Here is an 18851-nt window from a genome sequence, read left to right as displayed (position 1 = left end):
CTTCAAGGCACATATTTTTGGTCAGTCTTCTAAAAATCTTAGTCAAAATGCATATTTCTTTAGCTAAAAATCTTAGTCAAAATGCATATTTCTTTAGCTAAAGAAATATGCATTTTGACTAAGATTTTTAGAAGACTGACCAAAAATATGTGCCTTGAAGTTGCAGACAACCAACTGGGTTAAAATTTTAAGAGTGAACACCTAAAGATAAGTCATCCCTGAATTTGACAGAACTTGATACATAAGAATGGTTCATCTAGATACATATAATTGTCAGTATTGATTTTTAATTTCAATGAACACTGTTGCATATCTATAAAATAAAGAGAAATTCTATGCAGCAGTTTAGAACCATTCCCTTCTCTATTTGATTTTGGGTAAGGAAAATGGTGGTTCAATCTTGCTGGTCTAAAGATAACTTCCTCAACCTCAGTAGTGGAAAGGCTAGTTCAGAATGCGAAAGTTGGAAAGAAATTAACACTGATACAAGAGTGAATTAAAATGTACTCGCTTTCATTTCAGGGCATTGACAATTTATTGTCCCAGATAGACTCAAACTACGGGATAGATAAAAAATACAACTCATTTCTACGGCGACTAGAACTGGTCAAACAACGACAAAGGGAGATAACTGAGGAGGAGATGAACACATTACTAGAGGAGCGAGACATAGCTTTGATGAGGGTAACCTACACAGCTTGTTTTGTTCATTGTCTGGTTATAACCAGGAAAATACAGTAGAATGCAAACCGTGAAATTTAATCCAGCAATTTTTTTTTTATAGAAATAGGATTTTTATTTGTATTAAATTATTAAATGCATATAAAAATAAATGAAAATTCAGAGAAATATTAGGCTACATTGTTTTTTTCAGAAGTTTTATAAAAAAAATATTAAGGTTTGAATTATTTAAAAATGCTTTACTTGTGAATTTTGTTGTAAAGGATAAATAAAAGCATATAGTATATGCCACTATGTGATTAATACATTGAATAGCATGTTCTGTGTATAGTGAAACTTCAGTGATCCACATAAATTGAGACCTTTCATTGCTCAAAACTGCAATGAATCATTAAAAAATGCATGCTCTAATTACATTTTGTACGTGCTATTCGGCACAAAAAGTTATGACTTGGAAGTAAATGTCTATTTTTACCGTTTTTGTACTTTAACATATTATAGCAATAATTTTTCATTTTCTAGCTGCAAGTTATATAATATTCTTAAAAGAATCTCAGCATGAGTTTCCCCCAAAAAACGAAAAGTTCTTTTGTTTTTGTAACCTATAATTTCAGTAGTTGGGGGATATCCCTGGTGAATGACTTTTCTTTGTTATATAATCCTTTATGTTTTAGATGGTTTTGCCTCCAATAATATTGATTTTATCTGTTAATAACATTGGTTTTTATTTTCAATACTGTCTAGACATAAAAACTGCTTATAAATGCACCCATTCTTCTTCAGGCAAGAAAACTGGAAGAGGAATTGTTAAAGTATCAAAAAGAAAACACATCTTCAAACAGCGAGCAACATCTAAGGGTAATTATATACTTTTATCCACCTTTTTATGAAAAAAAAAATTTCAAAAGAGAAACACTGAAGTTGCACAATGGATCTAGGTGGCTCACAGTAGGGTAGCACACTATGTTCTCATAATCACGTGACCCCTCTGCGGTTTGGACATTGTGTATTGATTAGATAAAACACAAGTATATATATTGTCAGATGAAAAGTGTTATTGAAAGATTTTCTACAAGAACCTGCTGTCCTATGGTTTGGTGTCAAAGGTTAAAACTTTTTTGATGGGCTCAAGGACAGTAAAGATTGTCTTTACAAAATAAGAGGAAGAAAAAATTGCACTTTGTATGTAAAATAAGCATATGGCTTTGAAATATGCAAACAAATAAGTTTGCTAACAGCTGTGCAGCAAGGCTAGATAAAAATAATTTTATTCAATACAAATACAAATGGTAGTTTTAAAAAAGTCAAATGTTGACTTAGATATTTTTCTCAGGATTCAGCTGTTCTTAAGCTTTGTGGTAACGTCTTTGCTTGATTTTTGATGTAGAAAGAAAATAAATGCATCCATTATAACTACTATTAAGAAGTGCTTCCTTAGAAAAAAAAAAGGTCTGTGGTAGTGGATATGAAATATTTAATTTAAATGTGAATAAACTCCAATATATCAGAGTTTGAAGGCTGAAGAAGAGTAACGTAAGAATGGCCGTCTTAAAGTATGCCAAAATTAGTTAGGTGGAGGACAATTGATTCAATAAGACTGAATTCTCCATTGTGTTCTGTAGAATTGCAGGAATTTAATTACTTTTGACAGGTGTCATATAGAGGCAAGTCAGAACTGGCTTAATTTTAGTAATACTTTCCATCCCCTTTTACATAATTATCACCAATTTATTGACGACCTCATTTAACATGGGATTATCAGTGGATTCAGATCATTGTAGGTAGAGATACATCACACAGGACAAATAGATATTTATTTATATTACATTAAGAGGCCACAAACAGGATCAAAGATTTTTGTTCATGAAACGGGGCTTTTTTGACAAGGAGTCTTCTGAATTTATTAAAGGTTAAGCTACAAATGGAATATTAAGAGTTTTGGATAGTAAAAAAAACCTATATGTATCCTTTTACAGGGTTTTTTAAAAAATTGTTTTATTTGGCATAGAGGTGTTTTAAAAAAAAAAGGTGTACTATTCCCTGTGTTTTTTAAATAAACTTTTCAATCAATGAACATTTTTAATAGGAGCCTTCAATGAGCAAATAATGAGTGCATGCAATATATTATTTTTACAGGTAACTGGAGGTACACATGGTTTCTTTGTTTTTTCTGATTTTAATTTGGTTTGTATTACATAATTCCTAATGTTTGATTGTTTTGACAATTCTTCATGAAAAATTTACAATTTATTGGAGAGAGATTTGTAACATACAGAGGAAATATTGCATGATAAATGACTTGTTTCTACCTTGTTTGGTGGCTCTGGTTAATTTGAGTTACAATTTTTTTTTGATTTTTTAAAACATTTTAACCCAGTGTGTTGATAAGCTACCTGAACTAAGTTGTCAGTTTGAGTGCAGTTTTAATATACTGTAGTGTGTGCTATTTTGGGATCAAAGCAATGTGTTACATCAGTGAAATACCCCTTGGTGTCTCAAATTATTTATACTCCTCATCGACAAATTCTTTATATCTCATTTCCATGTATTTCACATCATTTTTCCGGGATTAAAAAGGTAAGAAAACTCTGCACGAGATGGAAGACTGAAATGAGTACCCCTTTTGGTACCCCAGTTGGGTGACTGATATGATAATACCCCATTTCAGTCCTCTAGTCTTATCTGGTCATTGGTGTATGAGCCATTGTTAGGGCCTAGTCCTTAATGGTCCAATGTATCAGGGGAGATAGTCCCTTATCGCTACATTCTAGTATATACCTGTATCCTTGTTATCAAGGATCAGGGTTGTACAATATTAGTCACTGTTCTGGTCCAGAGTAACAAGTCAGCTACAATGGTTCTGATTTAGGATGTGAAATTTCGTTTTTAAACAATTTCAAGTACATTGTATAACATCTGAGATTTCAATTTAACTAAAGATATTTATGTCCATAGTTGTGTTATGGCTCAATGTTTTAGTACTGATTTCACAAAACAAATCAAAGAATTTAGGTGTGCAATATCGAAGATTGAAGTTATTTAAATCATTTTTATATATAAACTTTAAAAGTATTCATATATTTATGTAGTGTTATTATTATAAACTTTTAATATTTCAAACATAATTAAGGACATAATGCTACAAACAAAAATTGGATGCAAGGATTGGTATATATTTTTAGACTTATTTTTGTAGTAAATGATGCAAATATATTAAGAAATTGTAGACTTTCTATGATGTTCAAAGAAGATGGGTGAACAAGGCGAGAAAAATGCCTATTGTGCAATAAATATGAAACTGAAATATTAAATATACGCATTTTGCACACCTTGTTCACCCATCTCCTTTCTTCCTTAATATTTGTCATATAAAACTACAATTTTTATTCACTTTATCGGACATTATTAAGACACTTTGAATGAAAAATGAAACTATTTGGCTAACATGCATTATTATATATTAAACAAAGAATTAGTTGTTATTTAATGATTTTGTTTGTATCATCTGCCCTCATCATTTTTCTTTGATTTGTTCTGTAACAGTCGAGGCCCAGTTCACCTGGCTATTTTATGCCCGTACCACCTGAATCACCACGGTAGGTACTTAGTGAGTGGAGACAGGGCTAAGGGTGCACATTAGTCCGTGACTATACCAATTCTGGACTGCGTGATGTGGGTTTAAAAAGCACTAATATTGGTCAGGTTTAAACATTAAAATTTGGATAGTTACTTTAAATATTTTATCCTTAGAAACATGGTCTTGTTTTGGCATTGATACTTTACAATTCTTTCAACTATAGATATCTGCACAGGTACTCTGTTCGGATGAATTTTTAAGCGAGTTCACGGGTATAGCAATTCATCATGGATTTCCGGGGATGACATTTCGGTGTTCAACCGTTTCGGTCAGAGTATTTTTGAGTGTAATCCATCTAACTGGAGTGGGTTGTTGCCACGAAATATGAATTTGTCTGTAAAAGGATTTAAACGAAGGCATTTATGGTTCCCAGACGAAAAGGACTTTAGGGTGGGTGATCACCTAACGTTGGTCACCAATCGCGTTCGTTTTCCTGCTTTGTTTGAATAAATAATGAACTTCGTTTTAAAAAATCATCGAAACAAGATATTTAAACCATCTCTTCATCGTACCTGACAGATTCATTTGAAAACTTGTGTCTCGTTATAAATAGAGACAAACACTATTGCTGTTTGCCCAGTGTTGAAGTCTAATATTTACAGGACGATGGCGGGCACCCTCTAAGCATTGTTGACTTACATTGGCTTCCACCAATACTCTGAGTCAATAAGTTTTGTGTTAAACTTGTGAACACATTATAAATGCAAATACTTCTGGTAAACAAAAGTTGATGACAGTGGTAATCTCTCTTGATAAGGGGTCTGAACATCGAACTACGTCTCCCAGAACTTTTTGGGGGTCCTCTTTGGATCTATGGCGGTGGTCCCCTTCCACAGGTATCCGATTTCACCCAAGTACAAAAAATCTACCTTGTGTTGATAAGTAAAGATGACATTTTAAGGACAAATCAAACATATCTTAATGTTCAAATTTGTGTGAATAGATTTGAAGTTGTCTCAGATTATCAATGGAGAATAATCGCGTGTTTGTGTGTTTTTGGCGTTGTGTAAATTTGTATTTTTCTTCTTATCATACAATATCATGTGCCAATGTGTGTATACTTGTTTATCCAAAACTCGAAGGTCTGACCCCGTGGTACTTCAAACTCGACACTGACAAGACAACCCAGTGATTGTAATAAATTTTACATCACAACACGTAAAACAAAAGAATGAAGTTAAAATCCCTTTCAGACAGACTTGCAGAACGTGTTCTGCTGAAGGTAGCGGAGCCAGCAAGGCTAGCCACCTATAATCAACTACTGCTAGATTAGCTATAAACATATTTGGCCTAGTTTTGTTTTACATTTATCAGCGGGAAAAATAAAAGGTCACAAATCTCCATTTAGGATTATCAGAGACTGCAGGAAATTCTTGAGTTTCCTCGAGATAAACCCTGTTTGTGCGAAAGGTTGAAATCACTATTGGTGGGGTCCCTTGTTTCTAATCTTTCAGAGCCTCGGAAGGAGAGCTGGTCAATTATTCAGATTATATTGTTCATTTCTGTGAACCACATCGGTCTCAGAAATAACCCCGAAGACAAGGAATCCAACAGATCTTCATTCTAACCCACAACGTCAAATCCTTCTGTCCCCTAGCAATATACATACCAGCAAATTGTAAATATAATATCTGTAAAGATGCTCTTTGGGTGACCAGTAGAAGAGATGTTAACCTGGGATCTATATTGACCAAGTAGCTCTATAGTAGAAAATTTCCCAAATATATTACCTGTCTGCCATTATACTTTCCTCACTCTTAAAGCCCATAAAATAGCATTTAATAAAGTGAGATCTGGTCCGAATTGACACGTATGATAGCAATCACACAGAATGAAATAAATTTGATAAACCGTGGGGGATAAAAGGTTATAAACCTGCGATTGTATCCTTGAAATATATCTCCAATTTTAACTGATATACCCATCCGAACACGTCTTTGCTTACGTCGTGGGTTTTTATTTTCGCCTTTCAAATCAGATTACGAACAAATATGGCGACAGCTGGGGTTAAATAAATCGAGAGGTATTAACGTACGTATAGCTCAGCAATTACCAAATCATTACCTGGTCATTTTAGTTGTATTTTATACAACTTATCTAGAAGTGAGAGCTCGGGATTTAGAATAAAAGGAACAGTCAGTTGAACGCTTCCAATATCTCGGCTAATAAAACTTCAGTTCCGCGGCGAGGCGAACTTTCCCCAATTCTAATCACCGCCAGAGTCAAATTTATTACGCTTCGCACTTGCATAAATTCAGCAAAATGAAAATTCATCTGAAACGTTCGACTTAATTGCATATTATCTAATGCTCAATATGTCGGCGATATTGAGGAACATAGCCGGGGTTGTTGATGGTTTCCTTGGAGAAGCAGTCAACTTATAAACACCTGCATACGGTCAAAGATTTGTTCTAGGACCGCCAGTTCAGAACTGATTAATAGATTCCTTGATAATAGCGCAAATTTTCCTTTAGTCCAAGCATGAGGTCAATCAACACAGCGATCACCTACATTGTATAAATTCATTTGTGTTGAATCACTGTTTTTGATTTTTGGAATTGTATAAGTACAAGTATGTTATGAAATAGTGAAAATATATGGATTGTTAAGTTAAGGAATTCTTTTAATTAATGTGATCGAAGAAGAATCATATTTTAAAGGCGTATCCAATAATTTGGAAAGGAAGGGAGGTTCCATAACGATAATTCAAAACAGCAAACCAAGCAAACTTGAAAGCCTCACAGAGAGGGTTTCTGTCTTTCTCTTGCACAGATTTACCGTACGATGATGTCTCATATTATTTAACATATGCATGATCTTTGGCAAAAGAATGGAGCCGCCCCTTTAGGTCCGTTTTTTTTTTTAACTTTATGTTGGGTACATTAGACGCCGTATTAACTCTCGTTCAAAGATACTAGTAGTGGATTAAAAAAATTATTACCTTTTTATTGCATAAAATGTAGTGTTTCATTCAGTTTCGAATGTAAAGGAAAATAAAAATGAAAATATAGTTTTACACTTATATGCATACTTGTGCACATTGATAAGTTATAACGAACGCGTCTCCTGTCTATAGTTAAAGGGAGGACAATGGTCTCTTTGTACTAGTTGTGTATCAGAGTTCCATCGTTCACTCCCACACGTGTACAAGTTCTTCGACAAGAAATACTTATTCTAAAATCTTTATATGGTGTTGTTTGAGAACAGGCTAATCCAACAAGAACATCAGGAAATTCAGTATAATGTAAAGTTTTCGGGCTAACCGTAAACAAACCATTTATTACATTGTATCGATACAGTGATGAGGATAGGAACTTAATATTCACATTTGGACCTGGTGTAAAATTGAGACCCCCAACGTATTGCACCATCTTAATTTACCCTGATCAATAACTCCTTCATTTTGATACATAAATCTTTGATAATCCGTCATTCGAAAAACCAGCTCGCAGCACGGAGTATGTCTATTCTAGGTGATTAAGGATGTTTTAAAATGAGGGTTTCGACCCTTTTCTTATTCACACCTTTTTGCGTTTGGGTGCATTGCTTTTTTCCTAGGAAGTACAGCGTTAACCTTAGAATTCGGTTTTTTCATTTGGACTAAGTTATAGACAGATCTAGTACGCATTACATTGATTGATTTTTGTCAGTGCGATGCGATAAAAGGTAAAAACTCATTGGGAGCCATTACACATGGTGAAAATTGTACATTTGTCTTCAACCCTGATAACCTAGGTTGTCAAAGCGCTTCGTTTAAAACGAATGACAAGCGCATGGACAATTAAATTTTATTAAAATGGATCCCAAAGCTTAAGATATCAGAAAAACACGTTAGAACTGATTTTCAATATATGAATGTATCGTAGAAATTATAAGAAACCGCGTATTTATTTTATTTTATTATTTTTTTTTTTTTATTTATTTATTTATTTTCGCATCATATCATTTATTATAAGTAAATTTTGACCCAAGCATAAAAGAAGGGAAAATGATTTTTTTCCAAATGTGTATTTTATTTTACTGAATTTCAGGCAAAACTGGCAATTCTCCAACAAGAGCGCGATCTGGCACTTGCGCAAAATCGACAACTCGCGGATGAAATTCAGACGATACGCATCTACTACAGGTACGAGGGGGGAAAACTGTACACTTTTTAAACATAACCATGAAAGAAATCTCTTTCTTTGTGAAGTTATTTTAATAGGTTTACTTTTCTTCAGCTTTCTTTTAAAAAAGACCATAAATTGTCAAATAACACAACTCTTTAAGAACAAAATAAGTAATACAACCGAACACTCTGGAATTCAGCCTCCACAAATCCCTCACCTCGGAGTCCCAGCCCGAGGATGAAGTCAACTCACTTCATCCCTTCAAGTCCACGATGAGTAACAATACAGAGAAGGAAAAGCACCATCTGGTGGAACAGCTAGCAGAGGAAAGGCGGGAAAAGAGCCACCTACAGATGGAACTTGAAAAAATGGAGGCCCAAATCGGAGAAAATGCGCGGGAACACGAAAGGTCAGAATCATTTTTTTTTTTTTTTTTGTATCTCAATTTTTTTCCTAGTGAAAGAATTTTAAAGCAATTAATTTTGAAGGAAAAAAATATTTAATAATTCATTATCCTCGTGTGCACATAATAAACTTTTTTATGATTATTTAGGCTTAATAATCTGGTTGCTGCATTAAGACGGAAATTAAAGACAGAGTTGGAGAAAGCCGAGTCAGCTGTTTCACATGACACGTCGTATGGCAATAGAAATAGCTAACGATCGGGTTATTTCCCTTCTCTTTAGTTTGAGCGGCCTTGATGTAATAAATTAATGTAAACTTGCCGCGGTCTTTGTATAATATGTGTTCAGGCTTCCTTTTAGTCCATGATACAAAAAATAACGAATATAAATAATTTGTTCATTTTTATTGGATGATTTGTCAAAAACATAAGGTCAAGTTAACACTGCATTTATTGCTATTTTTTGATTTGCCATAATTGTTGAGACTTATTATATTCGTGTTAAAACTGTAAGTTCTTTTTTAAAATTATTCAATGATATGTTTTTTTTAAATAATTATGTAACTGTCAGAATTCATTTTCTTAAACAATGGCAATATGAAATATACTTAAATGTAGTATATTGTCCGTTTTATATGATATATATATATATATATATATATATATATATATATATATATATATATATATATATATATATATATATATATATATATATATATAGTGTATTTGATGCAGTTAAATTTAATTTTGATTTTAAGACAAGCATTAAGTATGAAATATAATGAGTTATGATATTTTAACATTGAAATACATGTATTGACTTATGTGTTATTCATACAGTAGAGCTATAGTTTCCTTATGGTACAATGTCTTATGATAATATTTTACATCGAGCTATATTTTTAAAAGTGTGTATATTTATATATTATGCATAATTATATTTAAGTTATACATATGTATTCAGTATAGTTAGTTCCACACTCCTGGTTCTTCTCACTTGGCAATACTACGTACTATGTTGTTTCTATTTATAGATAACCTTTAAAGGATTTTTCTTCCTTTTGGTGCAATTCATTGACTTCTTTAACAGTGCAAAAATTTCTTTCATCTACTGCCATTTAATTTTACAAGGTCCTGATTTTATTTTTAAAGTATTTGTTATCCCGATATTAGATGAAAGGAAAGGAACATTTTGACAAAATGAGCTAAAGGCAGGGGTTATGAGTCTTTAAAAATCAGTGATTATTTTGTATTTACTAACATTTAGGATATACTAGTTTGAATTCTACTAATATTGTGTTTAAATGAACACATCTTCATGTTCTATTATTATTTATAGAATTTATTACATTCCGTTATTCGTCATCACGTGACTTCCTGTTGTCATCACGTGACTTCCTGTATATTTATTTATATTTATGTGATAGTTTGTCTCATTTACTACACATACCGTTTTTATTTTCACTTCTCTACTCAATGAATGCGTATACTCCGTCCCAGGGTTTTTTGTGTATGTGAGGGGATGTGTGTTTATTTTTGTTCGTTTAAACCTGTTACCCTTTTCAAGCATTGTCTCAATCTAATGTGATTTTTCAAACTGAGTTTATTTATCTGCAATTACAGTTATTATACACTACATTATATTAACTAGTATTAATTGTAACGGGGACCGTTACAGATGTTCCCCAAACGCTCCCCAACTTCCTTTTGGTGTCTTATTCCCTGTAAGCTTCATTAAATAAGGCAATCAAGTATATTGGGGTTTTTTTACGCATTACACACGCGCGCACAGGCATGCATGTACAAAATGACCATGTCAACTTGTCTACACTTTTAATACATCTTTATATTCAAATTTCATTAAAAGAAAAAAAAATTCGGCTATATTAAGTATATCTGTCATTTTACGCATTGCATGCGCGCGCACGTGCATGCATGTCCACGATGACCGTGTCATCTCGTCAACACTATAAATATATCTACATATTTCGGGTATCAATTCATTTCATCAAAAAGTATAAAAGTTACAGCTATATCAAGTATATTGGTCATTTTAGCATTGCATGCGCGCGCACGTGCATGCCTATGCATGTTGACAATGTCGTCTTGTCTACATTTATAATATGTCTATATATTCTGAGTATCAAAGCATAACATCAAAAAATGTAAAAGTTATGGCTATATCAAGTATATTGGTGATTTTACTCATTGCACGCGCACGCACGTGCATGCAAATGCATGCATGTGCGCGCTGATCATGTCATCTCGTCTACACTTCTAATATATACTTATATTCTGAGTTTCAAAGCAATTCATCTAAAAATATACAAGTTAAGTCTATATCATTCGTATAGGTTTTATTTCAATCATTGCGCATGCGCACACGTGCATGAATGTGCATTTTGACCATGTCGTCTTGTCTACACTATTAATATATCCTGATATCCTGAGTATCAAAGCATTTCATCAAATGAGTTGAAAGTTATGGCTATATCAAGTATATTTGTCATTTTACTCATTGCACGCGCACGCGCGTGCACACACGTGCATGCATGTGTGCGCTGATCAAGTCTTCTTGTCTACACTTCTAATATATATTTATATTCTGTGTGTCAAAGCAATTCATCAAAAAATGTACAAGTTAAGTCTATATCAATTGTATTGGTTATTTTAATCAATGCGCATGCGCGCACGTGCATGCATGTGCATTCTGACCATGTCATCTTGTCTACACTATTAATATATTCTTATATTCTGAGTATCAAAGTATTTCATCAAAAGATATAAAAGTTATGGCAATATCAAGTATATTGGTCATTTTACTCATTGCACGCGCACGCACGTGCACACACGTGCGTGCAAAATGACCTTCGTTCCGCAAATCTACATTACATTCCTATTAACCCTAAAAAGGTTTCAACTCAATCGGATGTATAGTTTCGGAGATTACTCATGGACAAAAAAGTACCCAGGAAGAAAAATAATAATAATAATAATAATAATAAGAAACAGAGTAAAAACAATATGTTCCCAAACTTCGTTTGGGGAACATAATAATGTTAAAGATAATTAGATATTTATATATTAAAGATTACTAATAATTAAAAGATTACTACAATATAATTTAGCGGTTTCTTTATACATAGGAGTTTTAATTTGGATTTTGTCTGTAATGATGCTTTATAATTGTGCCCATAATGTTATCTTGCTGGAGGACTTTCTGTTTGTGTGACGTTGACAATTCCACACTTACCTGTGTTTACCTCTTTGTTTTATGTTCTTCTTTGGGTGAATTGTCTGGTGGATTATCGACTAATCCCCTCGCTAATCCTTGTTTATGTTTTTGTCGTCCTGTTACATTTCCATACAGAACACTTTCATCTTGAGATCTCTGCAGGGTTTCTTGCCGGAGTTAAACATTTACCATTTTTGCTTCTGTTCTTAAGAGATTTACAAGCAAAATATCATTTAACGAAACTCAGACATATATAGATAGAAATAATTTTAAAAAATCTTTATTTTCACAAACATTTCACAATTATAACAAAAAAGAGTTTATGAAGGATCTCACTGCGATTTTCAAAACTTTTTTTTTTGACATTTTCAAACAATTTTTATATTTCCTTTTGATGTTTGAGCGAGGCGTACATATCACAGGGGCCGACAATGAAAGGTAAGAAACAGAGTCAACACCGCCTGACTATATAATAACTCATAATCTGTAGACATAGATCGCCTTTTCATTTTTCGGGGTATTAGCTCCATCTTTGATGAGATGTTCGTTCACGGGCAAGTGTGAAAATGAAGAGAGTATTCAAAGATCCCTGCCTACACTTCGTGTTTACTTTCGCTAATGATGTGATTATGTAAAAACTTATATCTCAATTAAATCGCTGTTCGATGTTTGTATATTTCTTTTCTTTTATGTCGGTACACAAAATGAGCTTCATCAAGACTATGTTTGTCCAGAGCAAACACGGGTACACAGGGGTCCAAGAGACGGTTTCCGGGAATCGTGCTTGCGAGGGGAAATTCCTTAATCAGCTTGCCTTTTTACATTCTTTTCATCATTAACACACCGAAATTTGTTATTCTGTTCCAGAAAGAAGGATTGACCTTAAATAATTCTAACCCCCAAAATACTGAATAAAACTTATAACATGCGTGAATTATTAGCACGCAAATTTATGCTGAATTATAACTTGATAAATACATGCATTTTTCTTATTTAACATGTATGGGCAGGGGGAAATAATCTCGTTTTCAGCTTCTGTTCTTTTTGTCATATATAATGGCATCATGAAGTTAATTTATTTTCCAAGAAAATGAAATGGGAGAACCAATTTGTTGTAGTCGTGATGCTAATCCCAGATTTATGCAAAACTGTTTACAGTATGACGATAAAAGTGATGGATCATCAGAGGCCGAATTTGCCGATAACGTTATAAACGGTCAATTTAATTATTCATTATGCAAGTTCCAAAGACAAATTACATATCAAAAATTCTGCGAGGAAGTGTCAGGAAGCAGTCTTCAATAAAACGATTCCCTCTGGTGGTATCGCTTGAATATTGCAGTAGGAAAATGCACAAGTGCGTAATATGTTAGCGATTTCAGAGCCCTAGCGACAAAATTGGTGAAATTAATTAATATTTTTTAGTTTCCGTGGGGCAAAAATGTCGGTGTTTTATTAAAGTAGGAAAAACGATCCCAAATTATTGGTTTGTTAGCAGTTTAATATCTTTATTTAATTAATATATGGTTTAATCGCTTGCACCCGTCTCGCAAAGGGACTTAATTCACTTCCAGGCTTTCATCGGTGACAATTTGACGCCTTCCTGGGACAGAAAACCAACAATAACGTTTGATATTCATTAATGATATCTGTTTTCAAATGGTGTTAAAGGGGACGCTACAAGTGGGAACGCTTTTTTAATTAAAAGAACATGATTGTATCTTTTTCCCCTTCTTCTGTATGGTGCTGTAGTCACGCACAAATTTTAGTAATATTAGTCGAACACTTCGGCTTCTCCATCAGATCCAGTGGTTTCTGATTTTATATTGATTAATGCATTGACTAATATATTTTCTGACTGAAAAAAATTATCACGATCTGAAATCATATTTAAACAGAAGATTTCAATGTTTCATACATGTACAGTTATATCTTGCTAGAAATAGGTATACCAGGTTAAATACAGATACTGTAAAAACTAATTTACTCTATAAAAATGTTCGTTAAGTCTGTTGACACGTACAGAATTTTCCCCCTTTAAAAATCGACAAAAAATGGCTTTTTTCCTTCTTTTTTTAAATATGTAAAGCTGATGTAAAGAAATAACGAGAGGACATGTCCCCGCGTGAATTACCAGGCAGTGGCGATGAAGTGAAAATTTGTTTTGTTTAGAAAAGGTTGCCAATTAACAACAATATTGTGTTTGTGCGAAGAATGAGAGCGAGTTGAAGATGTATGTGTTTCGGATAAGAACTAACGAAGTACGAGTTCGACACCCGACTTTATTTTCACTGTACAATAATCGTTAGAAATGTTTGTCTTTTGTCCTCACACGTTTGTAAGCTGTTATAAAAGATTAATAATCCACTAAGTAACCAAACGCTTTTATAAGTAATCACTGTTTGTCTTTGCTTGAAAGTGTTGTCTTTAAACGTGCAAATCTCTACGTTTATATTGCCGAGGAAAGTGGAGGGCTCTAAATTTGAATTCTCATTAAAGTTGATCTGAAATTCAAATATTAGCGCCTGCCAATTGCCGGGATTCACAACGTGCATTCTACTGGCATCGAGAGACAGCTTGTTATAGAAGATTATCTGTCAATGCTTATAACACTTCTTATATTTGGACATTTCTTTTTCAAGCACTTGATTTAATATTGACCCAAAAATATTTTTATTTGGATTATGATGAACTATAGTGCATTTAGTTGTTTTCTAACTCTGAACCTTCCAGTCTCAGTGTGAGCATATGTAAATTACGATCAAAGAAAGATTCAGTTTTAGAAAGAGGAAAATGACGACTACATATACAACATCAAAAATTTAACAAGTAACGTTGTAAAGTAATGATTCATGGGAAAAGACACTTCTAAACCACAAAGGTGCCAAATAATCAAAACAACCGAAATATTTCCTTCATCTTCATCTTTCAAACAATTTTTTAAAAGTGCAAACCTTAACGAGCTGATCGTTACAAAGCAGAAATTCGGGTCGGAATAAGGAAGGTGATTGTTTATTAAGATGTTAACACCTGGGCAGAGTAGATGTGTGGTCTACTGTACCGCGTTAAAGCTGGCCACGGGCTATTTGTCTATTACGACACCTAATAAAACGGTTAACACCACTTCTAACTTCCGACTATAATATCCCGTCAAACAGTCAAGGAGGATCCCACCCGAAACTCCGACCGCATCTCGCCGACCGAACCTTTGTTCTCTGGCCCAGATCTTTAAATTTGATGAAAAAGTAATTAAAATCTTTTCATGCTCTTTAAATGTTGTTGTTAATCTTCGTTTCTCGTTTTTGACCCGTCCGAGTTTTTTTCCTGAACACCCACGATACGTTTTCCCTGAGTGGCACCTGTTAAAAGTGTCCTGTTTCGAAATAGTCACAGAATTTTACCTTTACCTGATTATAAATGATCATGTCATCGCTTTTAAGTGCATTATGATGAAATACTACTTTTCCCTCTAATATTTTCAGAGACTTGGACATCTTAAACAATTAAATCACTTATATCTCTTATTCGAATGATAAAGAATATGATATTATCGGATCTTAACATTTTTCTAAACGGGAATTCAATGTAACCCTTACAGCCGAACTTGGCTTGCTATTGATACACTATGTCAGAATAATATACTTTATTATCTTATGCATAATTTATTTTTTAATCTGTTCGTTAAAATCTCACTCTACCTGTGTTGTACGAGAATTTAGATGAAATTATATTTATGATATATAATAAATATATATATTTTCTTTATGAAATCCATTAGAAATCTACGACGTTCAAATCTCTATAACACACACGAAACCTTGTCACCGCGCGGTAGAATACACAGTAGGAACTATATGCATTTTCAATATCTAGGGACACCAAAAGGAATATTGTTTTGACTCAGTTTAATATAAAACAGCTACCATGTTAAATTAATGTAAAATACAACAACTGTGCGTTTAAAATTAATTTGTCTTTTTTTCTCGCAATGTTCATTTTCATTATTTAACTTTCCAACGTCACAAACGGCTCTTACCTCTATTAGGCTCACCAATTCTGAAAGGTGCTAAATTCTTAATAAGAATTAACGAAATAAACAATTATGAAGAGAGAAAATAAGAGAATGTAAATATAAGCATTGAATTCTTATATTTGGATGTCGTCGGTCCTATATATATATATATATATATATATATATATATATATATATATATATATATATATATATATATATATATATATATATATATATATATAACCAAAAAGTATAATATAGACTGACTCTTTTTTTTTTTTTATAAATCTAGTATACATTACATATATTACTAGTCATTGTAACACTGAAAAAAAAGATATCTGGTTTCTTTCAGAATTTCACATGAGTATACCGGTAGATATCTTTTAAATGTGAAAGAAGGGCGAAATGGAATCAAAGGTGGCCCAAAGCAGAAACACAAACAAGAATACCCCTATCCCCACTCAAGAGGTAGTTTCTCAGTTCAAATGACCACAAATCTTGGGGCCTTTATCCCATATTGAATTTCATTATGCAAGAAACAAACCACAGTGTGATGTTATTGGTTCCCCCTACGTCAGCAAAGTGCACTCAGAATTCGGTCACATCAGCTGAGGGTGTTGTAAATGGTAATGTGTTTTATTGAACCTAGAGTATCATATTAATAAACATTTACCTGAGAACTGAGGGTCAAATGGCATTTTACATTAATAAAGAAGAAAAAATATAAAAGATCTTGATTTCAATATAAGTTTTTAATGAACAGTTTTGCATTAAAACTTCAAAGTCCAAGTATTAGTCATGTTTTTAACTATATATTAACTATATACATGTATAAATAATATATAACTTACAAATTATAGATAAATTAACATTTATCTATAATTAATAAGCATATCATGGTCGTAGGAACCGGTTGCACGGGGGTTTAATTGTCAATAATAATGAAATTAAAAATAGAACTGTATAATCTTCATTTCGAAATTTTCTCCGAAACTAAGGAAAATCATTCAGATTACAATAATTTGGTAATTTGGAATCATTTGAAGACTTATTTTGACACATCAGAAAACACATTAATCGCTTAATACATATGATATTATAAAAGTGAGCATAAATAATAAATAGCAACTACAGAAAAGTCTTATACATGTCTCAAGGAATGGTAATCAAGAAATTCTTAAAAATTCTATTATTCATTCTCCTAATGGAGGCTTGACATTTAAAATCATTTTTCCGAGATTACAAAGTTCCTAAGCTTAAAATTTGAATTAATTTTGTGTGATGTTATATATATACTCTCCTTTTTCAATATGATCATGGAATTTTCCATAACTTGGACAAAATTTAGTTTCTAAAACCAAAACTGGTGCTTTCTAAGTTCTATACATTTTTGTCCATTCCGTTACCAAAATGTGAACACAACTGACAGAAACAGGATGGTCATATATAACACACCCCCTCCCCCCGATATTCTATAAATAATAAATTCTTCCTGCGAAACTATTTGTTTGTATACAATTATTAACCTTTTTTTTTTTTTTAAAGTTCTTTGTTATTATGAAGGTAATAGTTGGGATATTTATATCACAGCTTTCCAGTTAGACAAACTAATGATCAACTTGTGTATCTTCTTCATTTTCATGTAAAAATGTATCCGTCATCAATAATCTTTATAAATTCATTAATGTAGTAAATAAGAGAGTTACCCTTCCAGGTTATTGTAAACTGTACACTCTTGCATCATGTGTTTTGTTTGATATTGTTGTTGTATTTTCTCTGTTGTTTTACACAATGTGAAAATAAATTGAATTGAATTGAACTGAAAAAAAAATCTTGTTTGCTTCAAAACTATGGCACTCTTAAACTTTTGACTTTAGGAAATGTTGAAAAGTCGAAGTTTCATTGAAAGGGCAAATAACTCTTATTTTTAAGTTACTTTGTTACATCTTTACATATAGTTGTTAGTCTGTGATACTGAATTAAGTTACGTTGTTACATCTTTAGTATAGTTGTTAGTCTGCGATACTGATTTAAGTTACGTTGTTACATCTTTAGTATAGTTGTTAGTCTGTAATACTGATTTAAGTTACGTTGTTACATCTTTAGTATAGTTGTTAGTCTGTAATACTGATTTAAGTTACGTTGTTACATCGTTACATATAGTTGTTAGTCTGTAATACTGATTTAAGTTATTTTGTTACATCTTTACATATAGTTGTTAGTCTGCGATACTGATTTAAGTTTATATGTTACATCGTTACGTATAGTTGATAGTCTGTAATACTGATTTAAGTTACTTTGTAACATCCTTTTGTATAGTTGTTTGTCTGCGATACTTATTCAAGTTACTTTATTATATTACGTATAGTGGATTAGTCTGGTGATGCTGAAGGGGTTAATGTTGTCATGTATTTTTTTTCCTTCATTAGATGGTAAGTGGAGATGGTTGTAGATTCTGTGCATTTGTAGGAAAAATGGAAGGATCAAATCTTCCACTATACTAGTATATGCAACCAAGAGTGTCGAACTCTTTAAAAAGGTCAAAGGAGGTTTTCAAATGCCTCGCCCATAAACCTTAAACAACTTTTAAGTACTTGATTCAGTTTTGTAGGACTTTAATTCGGAATAAACGGACATTTCTAAGCTCTTCGGTATACATCTTGAATTTCACTAAAAACAAATCAAAAGCTCTATAATACGTATGTCAAAATATCAGAATTTTGAAGAGTATGTCCAAAAGATTTAGAGTCTTCTTGAAGTTCTGT

At 32.6% G+C, this 18851-nt stretch overlaps 1 protein-coding gene across 1 annotated transcript in view; it reads left to right on the top strand.

The window, feature by feature from the left end:
* The window catches only part of LOC133181893 (uncharacterized), a 36061-nt gene extending 26692 nt beyond the window's left edge, over positions 1–9369 (top strand). The window contains exons 8-12 of the mRNA XM_061316543.1: positions 523–684; positions 1465–1539; positions 8350–8444; positions 8627–8836; positions 8981–9369. Of these exons, the coding sequence (XP_061172527.1) occupies positions 523–684; positions 1465–1539; positions 8350–8444; positions 8627–8836; positions 8981–9086 (648 nt within the window). The 3' untranslated portion in view covers positions 9087–9369. The remainder of the gene's footprint in view (positions 1–522; positions 685–1464; positions 1540–8349; positions 8445–8626; positions 8837–8980) is intronic.
* Positions 9370–18851: the final 9482 nt, after the last annotated feature.

This window comes from Saccostrea echinata, unplaced genomic scaffold (genome assembly GCF_033153115.1).
Source record: "Saccostrea echinata isolate AGI-Se365-2 ecotype Australia unplaced genomic scaffold, CSIRO_AGI_Sech_v1 ptg000009l, whole genome shotgun sequence".
NCBI lineage: Eukaryota > Metazoa > Mollusca > Bivalvia > Ostreida > Ostreidae > Saccostrea > Saccostrea echinata.
The sequence above is the reverse complement of the archived record's forward strand: the minus strand, read 5'-3'. Positions and strand labels throughout refer to the sequence as shown.